The sequence below is a fragment of the Dermochelys coriacea genome, chromosome 3, assembly GCF_009764565.3.
Source record: "Dermochelys coriacea isolate rDerCor1 chromosome 3, rDerCor1.pri.v4, whole genome shotgun sequence".
NCBI classification, from domain to species: domain Eukaryota; kingdom Metazoa; phylum Chordata; order Testudines; family Dermochelyidae; genus Dermochelys; species Dermochelys coriacea.
The window spans coordinates 65,583,043-65,596,814 of record NC_050070.1 but is presented as its reverse complement, the minus strand read 5'-3'; the positions used below and the strand labels follow the sequence as shown (position 1 = coordinate 65,596,814).

General features: G+C 42.2%; 1 protein-coding gene across 4 annotated transcripts; it reads right to left on the bottom strand.

The window, feature by feature from the left end:
* Positions 1 to 321: 321 nt before the first annotated feature.
* Positions 322 to 11,247, bottom strand: PRSS35 (serine protease 35). Of its 4 annotated transcripts, XM_038396408.2 has the most exons (5): positions 10,826 to 11,247; positions 10,604 to 10,655; positions 9,994 to 10,058; positions 9,834 to 9,899; positions 322 to 4,414 (listed from the first exon to the last, which is right to left on the bottom strand). In XM_038396408.2, the coding sequence occupies exon 5, from the start codon at positions 4,393 to 4,395 to the stop codon at positions 3,154 to 3,156; it is 1,242 nt and encodes a 413-aa protein (XP_038252336.1). In that variant the 5' UTR covers positions 4,396 to 4,414; positions 9,834 to 9,899; positions 9,994 to 10,058; positions 10,604 to 10,655; positions 10,826 to 11,247; the 3' UTR covers positions 322 to 3,153. The 4 variants fall into 4 exon arrangements, with proteins under 4 accessions (XP_038252336.1, XP_043366541.1, XP_043366542.1 ...); XM_043510606.1 differs by lacking the exon at positions 9,834 to 9,899; XM_043510607.1 differs by lacking the exons at positions 9,834 to 9,899; positions 9,994 to 10,058.
* Positions 11,248 to 13,772: the final 2,525 nt, after the last annotated feature.

Here is a 13,772-nt window from a genome sequence, read left to right as displayed (position 1 = left end):
TAAGGATATTGAACAGGACTGATCCCTGCAGGACCCCAGTCAATATGCCCTTCCAGCTTGACTGTGAACCACTGATGATTACTCTCTGGGAATGGTTTTCCAACCAGTCACCCACCTTATAGTACCTCCATCTAGGCTATATTTCCTTTGTTTGTTTATGAAGTCATGTGAGACAGTTTCAAAAGCCTTACTAAAGTCAAGATATACCATATCTACTGCTTTCCCCCCATCCACAAGGTTTGTTACCCTGCCAAAAAGCTATTAGGTTGGTTTGAGATTACTTGTTCTTGACAAATCCATGTTGACTTTCTTATCCCCTCGTTATCTTCTAGGTGTTTGCAAATTGATTGCTTGATTATTTGCTCCATTACCATTCTGGGTACTGAAGTTAATTTGTTCATGTATTTGTTGTATACTAGGAAAGAGATCAGGTTGCCGTACTTGCAGCAGATACTTAATCAAATAAAGTCAGTTGACATCTGCTACTGTCATCGTTCATCATTCATGCTTTTCCCCCATATTCTCAAGCTAATATGAAAACAGACTGTCACTTCTGTCATACTAAACAGAGGCATACTAAGCCTTACCATCATAAGGAATAAGTCACCAATTTAAATTATGATGGATTTAGGGCTAGATCAGAAGCTAGTGTAACTGTGTTAGTCAATGAAGCTATGCTGATTTACACCAGCTGAGGAACTGGCATTTAATTTTTTTAGAATAAGTTAAAAATTCTACACTTAAGTAAAGCATTATAGTTCACTCTAAATAATGCTTTAGATCTGTGCTACAGGGGTATGAGGTAGCAGGTACAAATACTGTACTGAGGTGATTTTAAATTACTTTTAATGGAGGAGCAATATTTAGAGGTATTGCAGAAGAAATAAGGTAACATTAATCTTTAACTGTACCTTAGACATTTTCCAAGCTTTACAGATTATAGTACTGTTTCTGCAATCAGACAGTCATGTGAGTAAAGCAAAGCATGAATTTAACTGTTTACAGAGACAGGGCCTAAATTATAAAAAAAAAAAAAAAAAAAAAAAAAAAAAAAAAATTAATTTAGAGTGAGACTTCATTTAGAGTGAAATATTGCAAGAGTTCAAAATAGGTTTTGTTTATGGTAGACAAATAAACCTCAAATGTTCATGCTTTAGAAATACAATGGTAAAGTCACCTGCAAATCAAAAGTGCCAGATTTTGTTTTCAATCATTAAAAAAAATCTTCTTCATCAAAACATATCAAGTATAAATGTGCAGCATCACATGTAATTTTAAAGATAGAGCAAGCCAAAAATATCTAAAAAATTCTTGTTTATTTTCTTCTAGACTGGTAAAGAAAATGAATTTTGGTTGATGCAAGCGAATTATCACAGCAAATTAAATCCTGAAATATTGAATAACTTTAACAGTAATAAACAAATGCATATAGCATTTAAATTTTACATTATTAGATTAAATTAGCATCCTGACAGTCTTGTTTGTTACACTAAGACTTTGAAATGCACAGGATTAGATTATATGCGAAGCAATCGAGAACAACTGATAACAAAAAAAAATAGTGATACTTGTATACAAATGTTAAACAATCAGGCTCACTTCATAGAAATACCCTCTGTATTAATTCTGTGCTCCAGTAGCAGAAATGAGCCAACTTATCTGATTAGCAGTATTGCTACCTAGTAAGATATCTATTGCATTTACAGGATAACTCGCCTATCATTTCATTAGGTGGCATAACATGATTTAGCATGGGAGGATTATCTTCTCTCCCTATAACTCATGTTGATGAGGTCTGAATATGATGGGATTAGAACTATCCAGCTTCTAGAATTGTATGAAAAAGAACATTGCTTTCCAACTCCCAAGCTGATATACTGTAGCCTATCTATGACAGCTGAACTCTTATAAAAGTAGTTACAAAAGCTGTTAAAATGTTTAGCACCCAAAAATCTTTTTTGAAGCTTTAAACTGTTGTCACAGAGCCGCTTCCTGATAAAGACAACTACAGAATACTTCACCTGATGGAAAGGTTTAATATATTATACATTAAACCTACTTGTCTCCAAATATTAAAATGCATGTTTCATATTCTCCAGCTTTGCATACCTTCTCAAACTAGACTTAAAGGCATTAAATTAAACCCATATGGTTCTTCCTTATTCCAAACAGAACTGCTACATTCATTAAACTCTTTGCTATTTTAGAATGCAGTGAAATGAAATTCATTGTTTTTAGGATTCATTATCAGCTACAGCAATTTAGAATTTCCATGGAAGAGTTTGTAAGGCACCCAAGCTAGTAAGTATGAACTAGGTAATCACCTTTCAGAATACACTACACTACAGGGTTAAGTCGATCTAAGTTATGCAACTCCAGCTACAAGAATAACGTAGCTGGAGTCGACGTAGCTTAGGTCAACTTATTGCAGTGTCTAAACCGTGCTGGGTCCAAGGAAGAGTTTCTCCCATCGACTTACCTTATGCTTCTCATGCAAGTGGAGTACAGTCATCGATGGGAGAGCAATCTGTGGTCAATTTAGCAGGCCTTCACTAGACCCACTAAACTGACCCCCGGTGGATCAATCACCACAGCATCGATCCACGCTAAGTGTAGACATGCCCTCAGAGTGTACATATGCTCTTTGGGGTAAGATCAAACTAATTAAGGTTAGTTTACTCAAATTTTTCACAATTTGTATCATTCTGCGCATGCTATTATATAAGATATGTGCTACTTGCATACTAGAAGATGCTTGTTGGAGCAGAACCCTGAGAAAATCAAGGGAAATGTATTTTTTAAAAAACCCACACATTGTTTAATAGTATCAGTTTGAGAAGTTTCAATACTTCCCTTTAAAAAATTAAACAAGTGAAGTCACTTTTTTCTAATGAGAACAATTTGAATTTATCATAATTTTAAACATAAATAGAGTTTTGGATTATAAATGCATGTCATGTGTTGATTACTATATAATTAAAAAATGTATTTGAAAATTCTAACCCTCTAAGAGTAGCAATACTCAATACATCAAAATATTTGCAGGCTTCAAGTTCAAATAATTCCTGATACGGGGTGATGCTTTTCCAATAATTATTAGGGCAAGTTTTTACTTTATTATGTTATAGGTGCTAGATCTAGTTTCAGCTTTTATCAGCCTTGTGTACAATTCTCATCATTCCCATGTATCCAGAAACAAATCTGGGCATACTTGAGAGGAGTAATTCGTACTGCTACATTATAATCCTGCTGCATACCATTTACATCCATCCACTGATGACCTGCATAAACAGCAATGATTTTGCGTTTCCATTTCTTCTTGTTTGGCTCTTTAAGGCGGAGATAGACTCCAGACCCAATAGACCCAGGCTCAGCATCACAGTACTGGTAGAAGAGATCACTGGATTCATCAGACACACTACAAAATCGATAGACCAGCTGCCCAGATCGATCATCATCAAAACCTGAGAAGTGGATCATGCTACCAGGCATCTTTCTGATTGTTGGGCTGATTCCCAGCTCCATATATTTCTTTTTGTGAGGGCGCTTGAGCTCAAGAACAGCATAATCGTAATCCAGGGAAACATCCCCAGTTACACCTTCAAACCAGCCTTTTGGGATCTGGGTACTCTTTACTCTGGTCCACTGGAAGGAAGGTTTACTATCAGAGGTTTTCCGACTCCTCCCTGTTGCCTTTTGTTTTCTGCCACGACCTTTGGATCTCTGCTTCAATTCTGTGGTATGCTCACTGTGATCTCTTGCCACAGAAACATCTCTCTTACCCCTTTGAGCACCTCTGCGTTTCTTGCCCTCACCTTTAGATCTCATCTTCAGCAATCCCACCCTCAGCTTTTTGCTGCCCTTGATGTAATCCTTGCCATTATGAATACAGCGAGCTGCTGTTAGAACGTGCATGGGGGAAATAAGAATGCCACTGCAGCCTGTGGAAATCTTCACAGCTGTGCTGAAAGGGAAGTTGGTCATGAACCTCTTGTCAGAGATACTGAATCTGCTGTCTGTGCCATATATCTGCCTCTTTCTTCTTGAGGACGTTTTTGCGGTAGTGGTGTTGGCTGCGTCAACTGCTAGCCCTAGAACATTCACATGAGTCAGGGTCCGTGTGCCATTCTCAAAAACAGTCTCATAGGACAGAAACTCCTTCAGGTCAGACAAGCTTGGCACTGGGAGTCTCCTTTGGCATTCAATTCCACACACATTACTCAGCTCTAATTTGGCTTTTGCCTCAAATTTAGGGCTGTCAAGGGCAAAAGTCCGTTCACTCACAATCTGGGGTACGTTCTTCAAGTGCCAGGTGAAATCTTGTTCTGTTTCGGCTCCATCAGTCAAACATAATATGGGAATGGAAAGCATCAATAGCAGCAATATACGTCCCATTGTGTTAATGTGTGTTGCTCTGAAAAAGGGAGAATAGAGAATCAAATTGGTATTTAAAAATTAAATTTATCAGACTATATTGTATGACTACAGCACTGTACAATATTTCCATCAAAATCAATGAGAGTAGAATATTGGCACCCGGGTTACAAAAGAAACAGGAACTCATTGAATCCTTCCTTCATTTCCCCACATTTTGATCTCTATAATTCTACTTATGTTATTCATTAAATAATAAATTACACCTAGATATAAATCATAATACTCATATTTTAAGAAGCTAGCCCCATTTCCTTTGTTTTACTTTAACAACATGGCATGGTACCGATCATAAATGTATTTGATACATTTCAAATCCATCAACATCAGGCTTTGTAGTGTAGTGCCTTGTCTAATTTTGTTCTTGAGTTTGTGGCCGAAAACAATCAAGGACTGCAAAAATTCTGAAGATAATATGCAATAAATGCAGATCAATATATGCAAAATGTCTTTTTAAAAGGCTGAATAAAAGTAAAATAGCTTGATTCAAATTAGTACTTTCTCCAAATGAAAATGTTCTTTATGTATCATATCCAACAATAGCAGCTTTTGGCCTAAGCAACCTATGCAGCTACATACCACGCATCCAACCAGAAAGACAGATGGCCATCCCCAATTCTGTCTGTTTCTGGTACCTGTAGACAGTGAGACACATTCATTCCTTAAATTGCCTGCTTGTGCTCTTGCTTGGAAGGATTTGCTTCTGCTCCATCCTCTGGCTTTCTAGTCTGTCTGAGGGACCCAAGAGCCACAGAGCTTCATACACAAAGGGTAAGTCACAAGAAAGTAGAAGATGGCTAATATGGGGGAGGGATTTCAGTGATTCATGGAGTAGGGAGGACACGGTCATAGGTGGTGGACAGGCTAGATAGGCCTCCCAAGCTATTTCGCTTTCAGATCTCTCAAAAAACTTTGAATACATATTACAGTGGTGCCTGGAGGCTCCAGCTGAGATGCAAGACTCGTTGTACCAGGTGCTGTATATACACAAGAGCTTACATTTTAAATAGACAAGAAACACAAATGAAGCATTATTCTTGTTTTACAGATAGTCTTTCTGTGCCTTGGTTCCCTAATGACTTTCCCAAGGTCACACAGGAAGGCTATAGCATAGCCAGGAGTGGAACTAAGCTCCTCTGAATCCCAGCCCAGTACCTTAATTGCAAGTCCATTCTAACTTTGTGGATGGACTTGATGCCTAAAATATTAACCAGATATTGGCTGTTGCCATTTGGAGAATTGAGCTTATTCATGTACCCCTTTGTACAGTTGGGTAATATTGAAACCTAAAGCACTGCCTATAATTAAACCTTAAGTTAAGCAATTTAAGGGCATGTATGGTTATGCTCTTTGGTTTACCGTAATTACAGTGGAAACCTGGATAAAATGTCTGTTTTATATTACGTACAATATAGTTTAGCAAAATCTGAATCCTTTGTTTTGGTGAAAATTAACGGTAATAAGTGAATAAGGCTAGATAAAGTGATAAGGTGCAAAACAATACCTTGTGAATAATATTTTTTATTAACACTTTGCTTTAAAAAGCTCAACATGAACCAATGAGTCCTATAATTTTTGGACAACTTGTTGTATCAGTTATCAGACTCAGATCTTAGCTAGAACAATTAGCACCCACCATTCAGCTGTGAGCACCAAGTCCAACAGTGGAGTTTATTACTTCTACCACATTCAGAGGGGAGTCCATCATCATCTGTGTAATTTACAACATCTTCCAAGATCCTAAACTTGTGTGGTACACTAACTTTGATTCCTAATTAACTTACTTAGGGCAGGACTACAGCGACTACAAGTCACAGCAACCTAAGTGCTATGTCGGCAGGAAATGCTCTCCTACTGACATAGCTTCCGCCTCTCGTGAAGGTGGAGTAATTATGCCGATGGGGAAGAGCTTTTTCATGGGCATCTTGTATCTTCACAAGATGCTCTACGGTGGCTCAGTTGCATCAGTGCAGACCTGCCCTTCGATTCATGCCCCCTTACCAATTTATCTCCTTACAGATCTTCTAAATTTGGACCACTAAGTCTGAGGTAAAGAGAGTTAAAATGGGCATGAAGGCAGCGGAGTGGCAATAAAGGCAACTAACATGAGGGTATAAGAAGATGAACTTTAAAGTAGGCCAGATTCTGCTTTAAAGTATACAAAAAACTTTAAAAGCCTGAAAGGATAAATATTACTGATATTAATGTGAAAAGAACTGTATTTTAATGTCCTAATACACCTGTTTAACAAGTAGAGAGATGCTAAGAAACCAGTTGTTTTGCAGAACTTGTGAAACCTGTCAATATGCAAGACGCATTCTTCCTAGAATTCCGCTTCTCTTTGAGCCTAATGACTGGCTCACAATTCAGAGTCCACATACATGATGTTTTCCTACAGCTAAGTGTCATAAATGTTTAGGAATGTTCACTAACACTAGTTTCATGCAGAGAGACTTGGGCATACCACTGCTGAAGTCTTTCCAGTAAGATGGTTGATGTCCCAGCTGGAGCTATAACTAACTTTTCTCTATATAAAGGCTTCCTACAATAAAATGGGTGGGGTGATGTAGCTCCCTGCAATCATCTCTAACACAACCGCAAAGACTATATCAGCTCCTCCTCTTTGAAAGATTGAATAGAATGGTTATTCTCTGTAAGGGCAGACTTTAGAAGTCAAGACTTTTTATATTTATAATGAACCATTTTTTGTTTGCTATGGGTTGGAAATGAAGTACTTTGAGAGTTGGAAGAAGCCTATACCCAGAAACAAACCTATTACAAACATAGGAATTGCCATATCAGAGCAAACTAGTTGTCCTAGACAATGTTTTCTTTTATTGCTACCTATGTTTAAAATTAATAAACAGAGATCTTAAAAAGAGTGTGCTGCTTTAAGGTAGGGAGCAAGTGCTTCAGAGAAGGAGAAGAAACTGGGAACAAAACAAAAGGAAGAGCGGCGATTCGGTCCCCTGTGAAAAACTTCAGCTTCTCCTTCCAATTATCACCCCCCCCCAACACAATGATGAGGGCTCTTACTTTGATCAATTGCATGTACAAGCCCCTCCAACTTTCCCCACTTCAAACTCTCAACATCCCAAATATTTCTCCATCCCTCATAGCAAACTCCCCCAAACTCTACACTCTGCTTCTACTCTCACCCCCTTCAACAAGCTCCAATATAACATATCTCCCTCTTCGTACAATTAAAACACCCACAAGCAGATTTGTGGGTCTGCCCCAAATTTCCCACAAATTCATGCATAGTTGTAATTCACTTGCTAATATAGGATTGATGAGAAGAAAAATGAAGCTCAAGTTCCTGGCAGGGTTTTTCCCTCCAATGTCTATCTATTTAGTACAATCTGTGTCCTGGGGTTGTTGAAAAGGTACTTATCATTGGAGGGGTTTGCACAAGGACTAGAGCTCTACTATCTCAAAAACAGATTTAAGTAATGTTCAGACCTCAAAGTGAGGAGTTGTTACTTTAGCCTGTTCAGAGGTACATCTTTTTCCACCCAATTTTGCAAAGAGAAAAAAATTGGAATGAATAGTTCAGGAAGAAAACTCACTGTTTTGGGGCAACTATCTATCAACATCTAACCACAGATAGCATGTGCAAATCTCAAGATGAATCATGAAAATGTTTAGGGGTAATAGCATCTGCTCATCCAGACTCCACAGAAGAAACTATTACCTTAGTAATGAGCTAAGACATAACAGTAAATCTCAGTCCTGAATTCTGTCTGCCACTTCATCCTAATTTGTGCTGATATGCTTGATGAGTGCATTAGTTTACATATCTGACCTTCCATTCTGGTTTAAGAAAAACAGAGATTTAAATTTGTATCTGTGTGCCTGTATATATATATGTGTGTGTGTGTGTGTGTGTGTGTATATATATATATATATATATATATATATATAAGCAATAAGGAAAGGCTGAAATTATCCTTAATTCCATTAATTCATTTTGCAGCTGAAGTAAATCTAGTTTGATTTCAGAACCCTGCCTTGTGCTTTAATACATATCTTGTAAAATTAGCTTCTATATTTGTGCACGATACACATACCTAAATTTACGATATCTCAGAATAGATCTCTGTTTTTCTTAAACCAGAATGGAAGGTCAGATATGTAAACTAATGCACTCATCAAGCATATCAGCACAAGTTAGGATGAAGTGGCAGATATATATGTACATCCACTAGGTGGCAGAATTAGATTAATTCTCTTAGGGGCACTTTAAAGGTATTCTTGCTAAATATTTTATCTTTCAATGCAGTCTAATATGATGCATTATAAAACTACTTTTATTAAGGACACTTACCCGCAATTTTCTAGACTGAATTTTAAAGTACATTTTAGTTTAGGCTGTAAACTCGTGTGCAGGAATCTGTCGTTTTTCAGTTTTCTGTAAAGAGCCGTGCACATTGTACAAATAATCTCTCATACACCTCTTTCGGGTGGAAAAGATACATTTACCAGATGAACTGTCTTGAGAAAATGACAATTGATAAGATTGCCTGAAGACACGGCTCTGGCAAGTCTTTTCACAACACACCTCACTTCTGACCCATACCATCGCTAATTCATTCAGGGTTAGTTTTCCCAGTAGACAAAGGCACGGCTGTTTTGTGGTAAGAACACTTATTGCACTAGAGAATGAAACGCTCTTAAATATCTTCCCCAACCCCAAGTGTCCCTCTCAACGCCCCGAATGTTTCTCTCCAGAGACACACAAATGCATACAATTATTGGTGAACGGTGTGTGCTAAACTAAGCAATTTTCCACTTTAACAAACATGTTATTTTTACTTTGTATAGCTCACAAAGCTTGCCACGCATTTTATAGACAGATACCATTTCTTTCCAGACAGTACTACGCCCACTATTTTCTTCCCTTACTTTTCAAGGACGAGAGAAAGAAAGCATGGTTGTCAAGCAACTTTTGCTCGTTTTGGAGGATATTTTGAACAGCTCCTAAAATTAACGCTCTGTCATTAACAAGCATCTTTCACTTCCCGGTGAAACGAAAGTTGTAGAGACCAAAACCCGTCCTTTTAAAGTTGCTGTTAGCAGTCGCTTTCACTTCCAATGAGTTTATTTTATCCACCCCCATCCCTAGCAATGAGCTGTTCTAGTCCCAGCAGTCTGTTAAATTCTTTATGATTGCAGTGCAACTAGCTTTCCTATTTATTGATATTGATCAGCTTTGCCTATTTACAAGATTGACGTCTAGTAACTATACAATTCTCTACACTAATACCCTCTTGTGTACAATTACCACATGCCCTCTGTAGTGCACTGAGCCCGCATATCAGTGTATGAGGCACAGACAGAAGAATTAGACATAGATGGATGAATTACCCCAGCATTATCAGGAACAGAAGCAGTGTTACCTCAAACATTTTTTTTGGACGTATCTCTCTCAATAGATAGTTCCTTAAACGCGATTCTAGAGTTGCCTAAAAGAAAGAAAATAGCTTTTAGCCTAGTGTTTTAGAGAGAGAGAGATCCCAGGTTTCTAAAACAAAATGATCAGTTTTCAAATTTAAATACCTGCTGCCTTTACTTTTTCCATTTCTCTTGCAGATGAGCTCGTTTTATAAAAAGGACTCCAGGGGCTGAAAATTAAATAAAAAACTTAGCGGAGATGTTTGTAGCTCTTCACTGCCAGAAGCAATCTGGATAAAATTAGTGTCAATTTCAAAATATGGGAGGAATGGTAACAGAGAAACTGAGCAGATGAATCGAGAGGGGGTGGGGGAAGTTGCTGCAAAAACAGCCTTTCTCAATAGGCACTCCTGGGACTGTACAGAGGCAAAAGTATGAAAATGACCCTTTTCTTTCTTTCTTTCTTTCTTTCTTTCTTTCTTTCTTTCTTTCTTTCTTTCTTTCTGTTTTTAAGCTAAAGCCTCTTGAAAAGTACCCGGGGAAAAAGTGTCACCGTTCAATCTAGCCAAGAATATTTTCATCAAACTGGTCAAGGCTATTCAGGAAAAGCTACTTTTAGTGTAAAATCCTGTAACTGGCCACGATTCATTTCTTGACATCTTTCCTCAACTGTATCTATTTGTAAACGCGGCTGGAACAGAGAGGAGCACATTTGTGGTCCAGTAATCACGGTCACCTTACCCGGGGTGGGTGGGTGTGAGAACAGGGTATCGACCTTTTCCCGCTGAGGCTCCAAACAGCTGTTCCGTAAACTCCAGCGCTCAGGTCTTTTTTTTTTTTTAAAGCGTTCAGCATTTTTGTGGCACGAGGAAGAGGTCTCGGGCGCAGCCCGCCTGTTAGCGGGCCCGGTTGCGTGCAAAGCCGGCAGTCCCCTGAGAGTTTATTCCTAGCTCAGAAGGCGCCACACAGGAACATCACGGGAAAGACCGTTTCATACCTGTTAGCACGCGAGAGACAGGTGAAAACCTGCCCACATCCACGGCTCCAAAAACTTCCTACGCGGACAGGCAATAGGTGCTCTACTCGCCTCTACTTCATAATCCGTATTTGCCAGCTGGTCCCCAGTTCAGCGGGAGAGAGCGAGATCGCCACCGCCGGCCGGCCAGCCCCAGAGAGCGCAGCAGCCGCCGAGCACAGCCGGAGCCCTGGCGGCGACTGCAGCAGGGAAGGGGGGGAGCGGCCAGGCTTCCCCGGGCGGGGGAGGGGAGGGAGGTCGGCCCGAGGGTGAGCGGCTGGGACCGCGCGCGGGTGACTGCGGATGGGAGGGGAAGGAGCGGGGCTGGCGGGATGAGCTGGGACAGCCGGCGGGACGGGAAGGCGGGAGAGGGCGGCAGAGGTGCACGCTGTGAGGAACTGCTCTGGGGGGAAAAGAGAGAGCGGGCGGGGGGGGGGGCGGGGGAGAAGGGGGGACCAGACTGGGGGGGGCGGGGACAGCGGGGGGATGCAGGGGAGAAGGGGGGACCAGACGGGGGGGGGCGGGGACTGCAGGGGGATGCAGGGGAGAAGGGGGGACCAGACGGGGGGGGCGGGGACAGCGGGGGGATGCAGGGGAGAAGGGGGGACCAGACTGGGGGGGGCGGGGACAGCGGGGGGATGCAGGGGAGAAGGGGGGACCAGACGGGGGGGCGGGGACTGCGGGGGGATGCAGGGGAGAAGGGGGGACCAGACTGGGGGGGCCGGGGACAGCGGGGGGATGCAGGGGAGAAGGGGGGACCAGACGGGGGGGCGGGGACTGCAGGGGGATGCAGGGGAGAAGGGGGGACCAGACGGGGGGGGCGGGGACAGCGGGGGGATGCAGGGGAGAAGGGGGGACCAGACGGGGGGGGCGGGGACTGCAGGGGGATGCAGGGGAGAAGGGGGGACCAGACTGGGGGGGCGGGGACAGCGGGGGGATGCAGGGGAGAAGGGGGGACCAGACGGGGGGGCGGGGACAGCGGGGGGATGCAGGGGAGAAGGGGGGACCAGACGGGGGGGGCGGTGACAGCGGGGGGATGAAGGGGAGAAGGGGGGACCAGACTGGGGGTGGCAGGGACAGCGGGGGGATGAAGGGGAGAAGGGGACCAGACTGGGGGGGGCGGGGACAGCGGGGGGATGAAGGGGAGAAGGGGAACAGATGGGGGGTTGCGGGGACAGCGGGGGGATGCAGGGGAGAAGGGGAACAGATGGGGGGTGGCGGGGACAGCGGGGGGATGAAGGGGAGAAGGGGACCAGACTGGGGGTGGCAGTGCCAATATTCAGTGCCACGGCCTTTATATCATACCCTGGAATAGGGACTGAAAGTTTGCTTCATGCAATCGAAAATCCTTTCCCACTCTCCCCTCCCCCCAATCCCTGGTGGGTCATGCTCATCATTGCTGGGGCTAGAAAGCAGCGCTGGGCAGAGGCACTCTGAAGTTGAAGTGTCAATGAACGTCTTATTAAAATTTTATGGAAATAAGAAAAAGGCATTTTGAAACTTATCTTTCCCTTTCCATTGTGATTCTAAATCTAATGATATATGTGTCTGTCTTAATTGGCAGCTTCTGCCATTGTGGCGTTTGAGGGATGCCCCTTCCACACTTGCAGAATACCTGACTTTGCTAAGGAGAAGAAAGAAGAGGACGAGGGAGGACATGATCAGTGACATCCTGCAAGCCAATATTGTATCAGACCATGAACTATGGGCCTGGAGGGCCAATATGCCAGACAGAAAGACCCAGCAGCACAAGGAGGGGAAGATGCACCAGGACATAATGGGTCTTCTCAGGCAGCAACCTCAAATGCTGCAGAACTTGGTTGATCTATGGGTCCAAAAATCCTGGCCTCCTCCCAGGTCCTAGGAGAATTCCATGGTAGCAGCTCCTTACATCCCCAACCCCAACTTTCCACGAGACATTATGGGCCACATCCCTACCCCTACCACTCCATGCTGCGAAATAGCAAGTAAAAAACCACAGTCTCGCATACATTGACCTCTAACAACCACAGCTGGTATATGTGTAGTCATAATGGACTATGTTTATGCACTGAAATAGAAAATGTTTGGTGCCTTTCCAATTTCAAAGTTACATTCTACTAATTTGTTAAATTTGCATTGTGGTGCTTGTTTTTGGCGCACTGTTTTGGGAGAACAAAACCATCTTTATTAGCTCACAATACATTGCAGAACGCATAGCAGTACTCAAAGCACACAGTACTTGTAAATGTACAGGAAGCAGTGCATGATGCATAGCTTCAGGAAAACAGTCATATTTATAAATGTGTACAGCAAGCACTACACAATTCCCAGCATTGCCTAAAGTTCCAGGCCCAGAACGCTACTGTGGCTAACCGCTAAAGGGCTCTTTCAAAGCTTCCATCAATCAACTAGCTCCACCTTGAACAGCTGGACGCAAGGGCCATTGCAAGAGCTCAAAATCAGAAAACAGCTGCTCCATTTCCACCACAGTGGCAGCTTTTCTTCCCTTGCCCCACAGATGTTATGCAAGACCCAATAGACACCAGTGCTCATTTCTCAGGCCCAGAAGTGTTGCTCCATTGTCCACAGCTACTCCCATGAATGCCAGCAACAACCTTGAATTGTTTTTTGCTATGTCCCTCCATAAACTGTCCTCCAAGAAATCATCATGTCCCCTGTTGCAGTACTTTCTGTTAGCCTGCAAATACATGAGCATTGTGCATCCTACATGTGAAATGTTCATGAGAATAGTGCAGAGTTCCATGTTCCATGCTTCTTTCAGAAAGGGTAGACTCCAAAAAGTACCATGTGGGTTTGTGGGATTTTTTGTTTAAAAAAGTGAAAATTATGGGATACAGCTGGCATTGTAGGATGGAGAAAGTTGCATGCTGGGAACCTGACCCCTAGTTCCTAGAGATCTCTAGGTGGGTCATTTTTATTCCATAAT

What these genes read in the sequence shown, in the direction of transcription:
- PRSS35 (XM_038396408.2), bottom strand. Translation starts at nt 4,395, where the DNA reads ATGGGACGTATATTGCTGCTATTGATGCTTTCCATTCCCATATTATGT.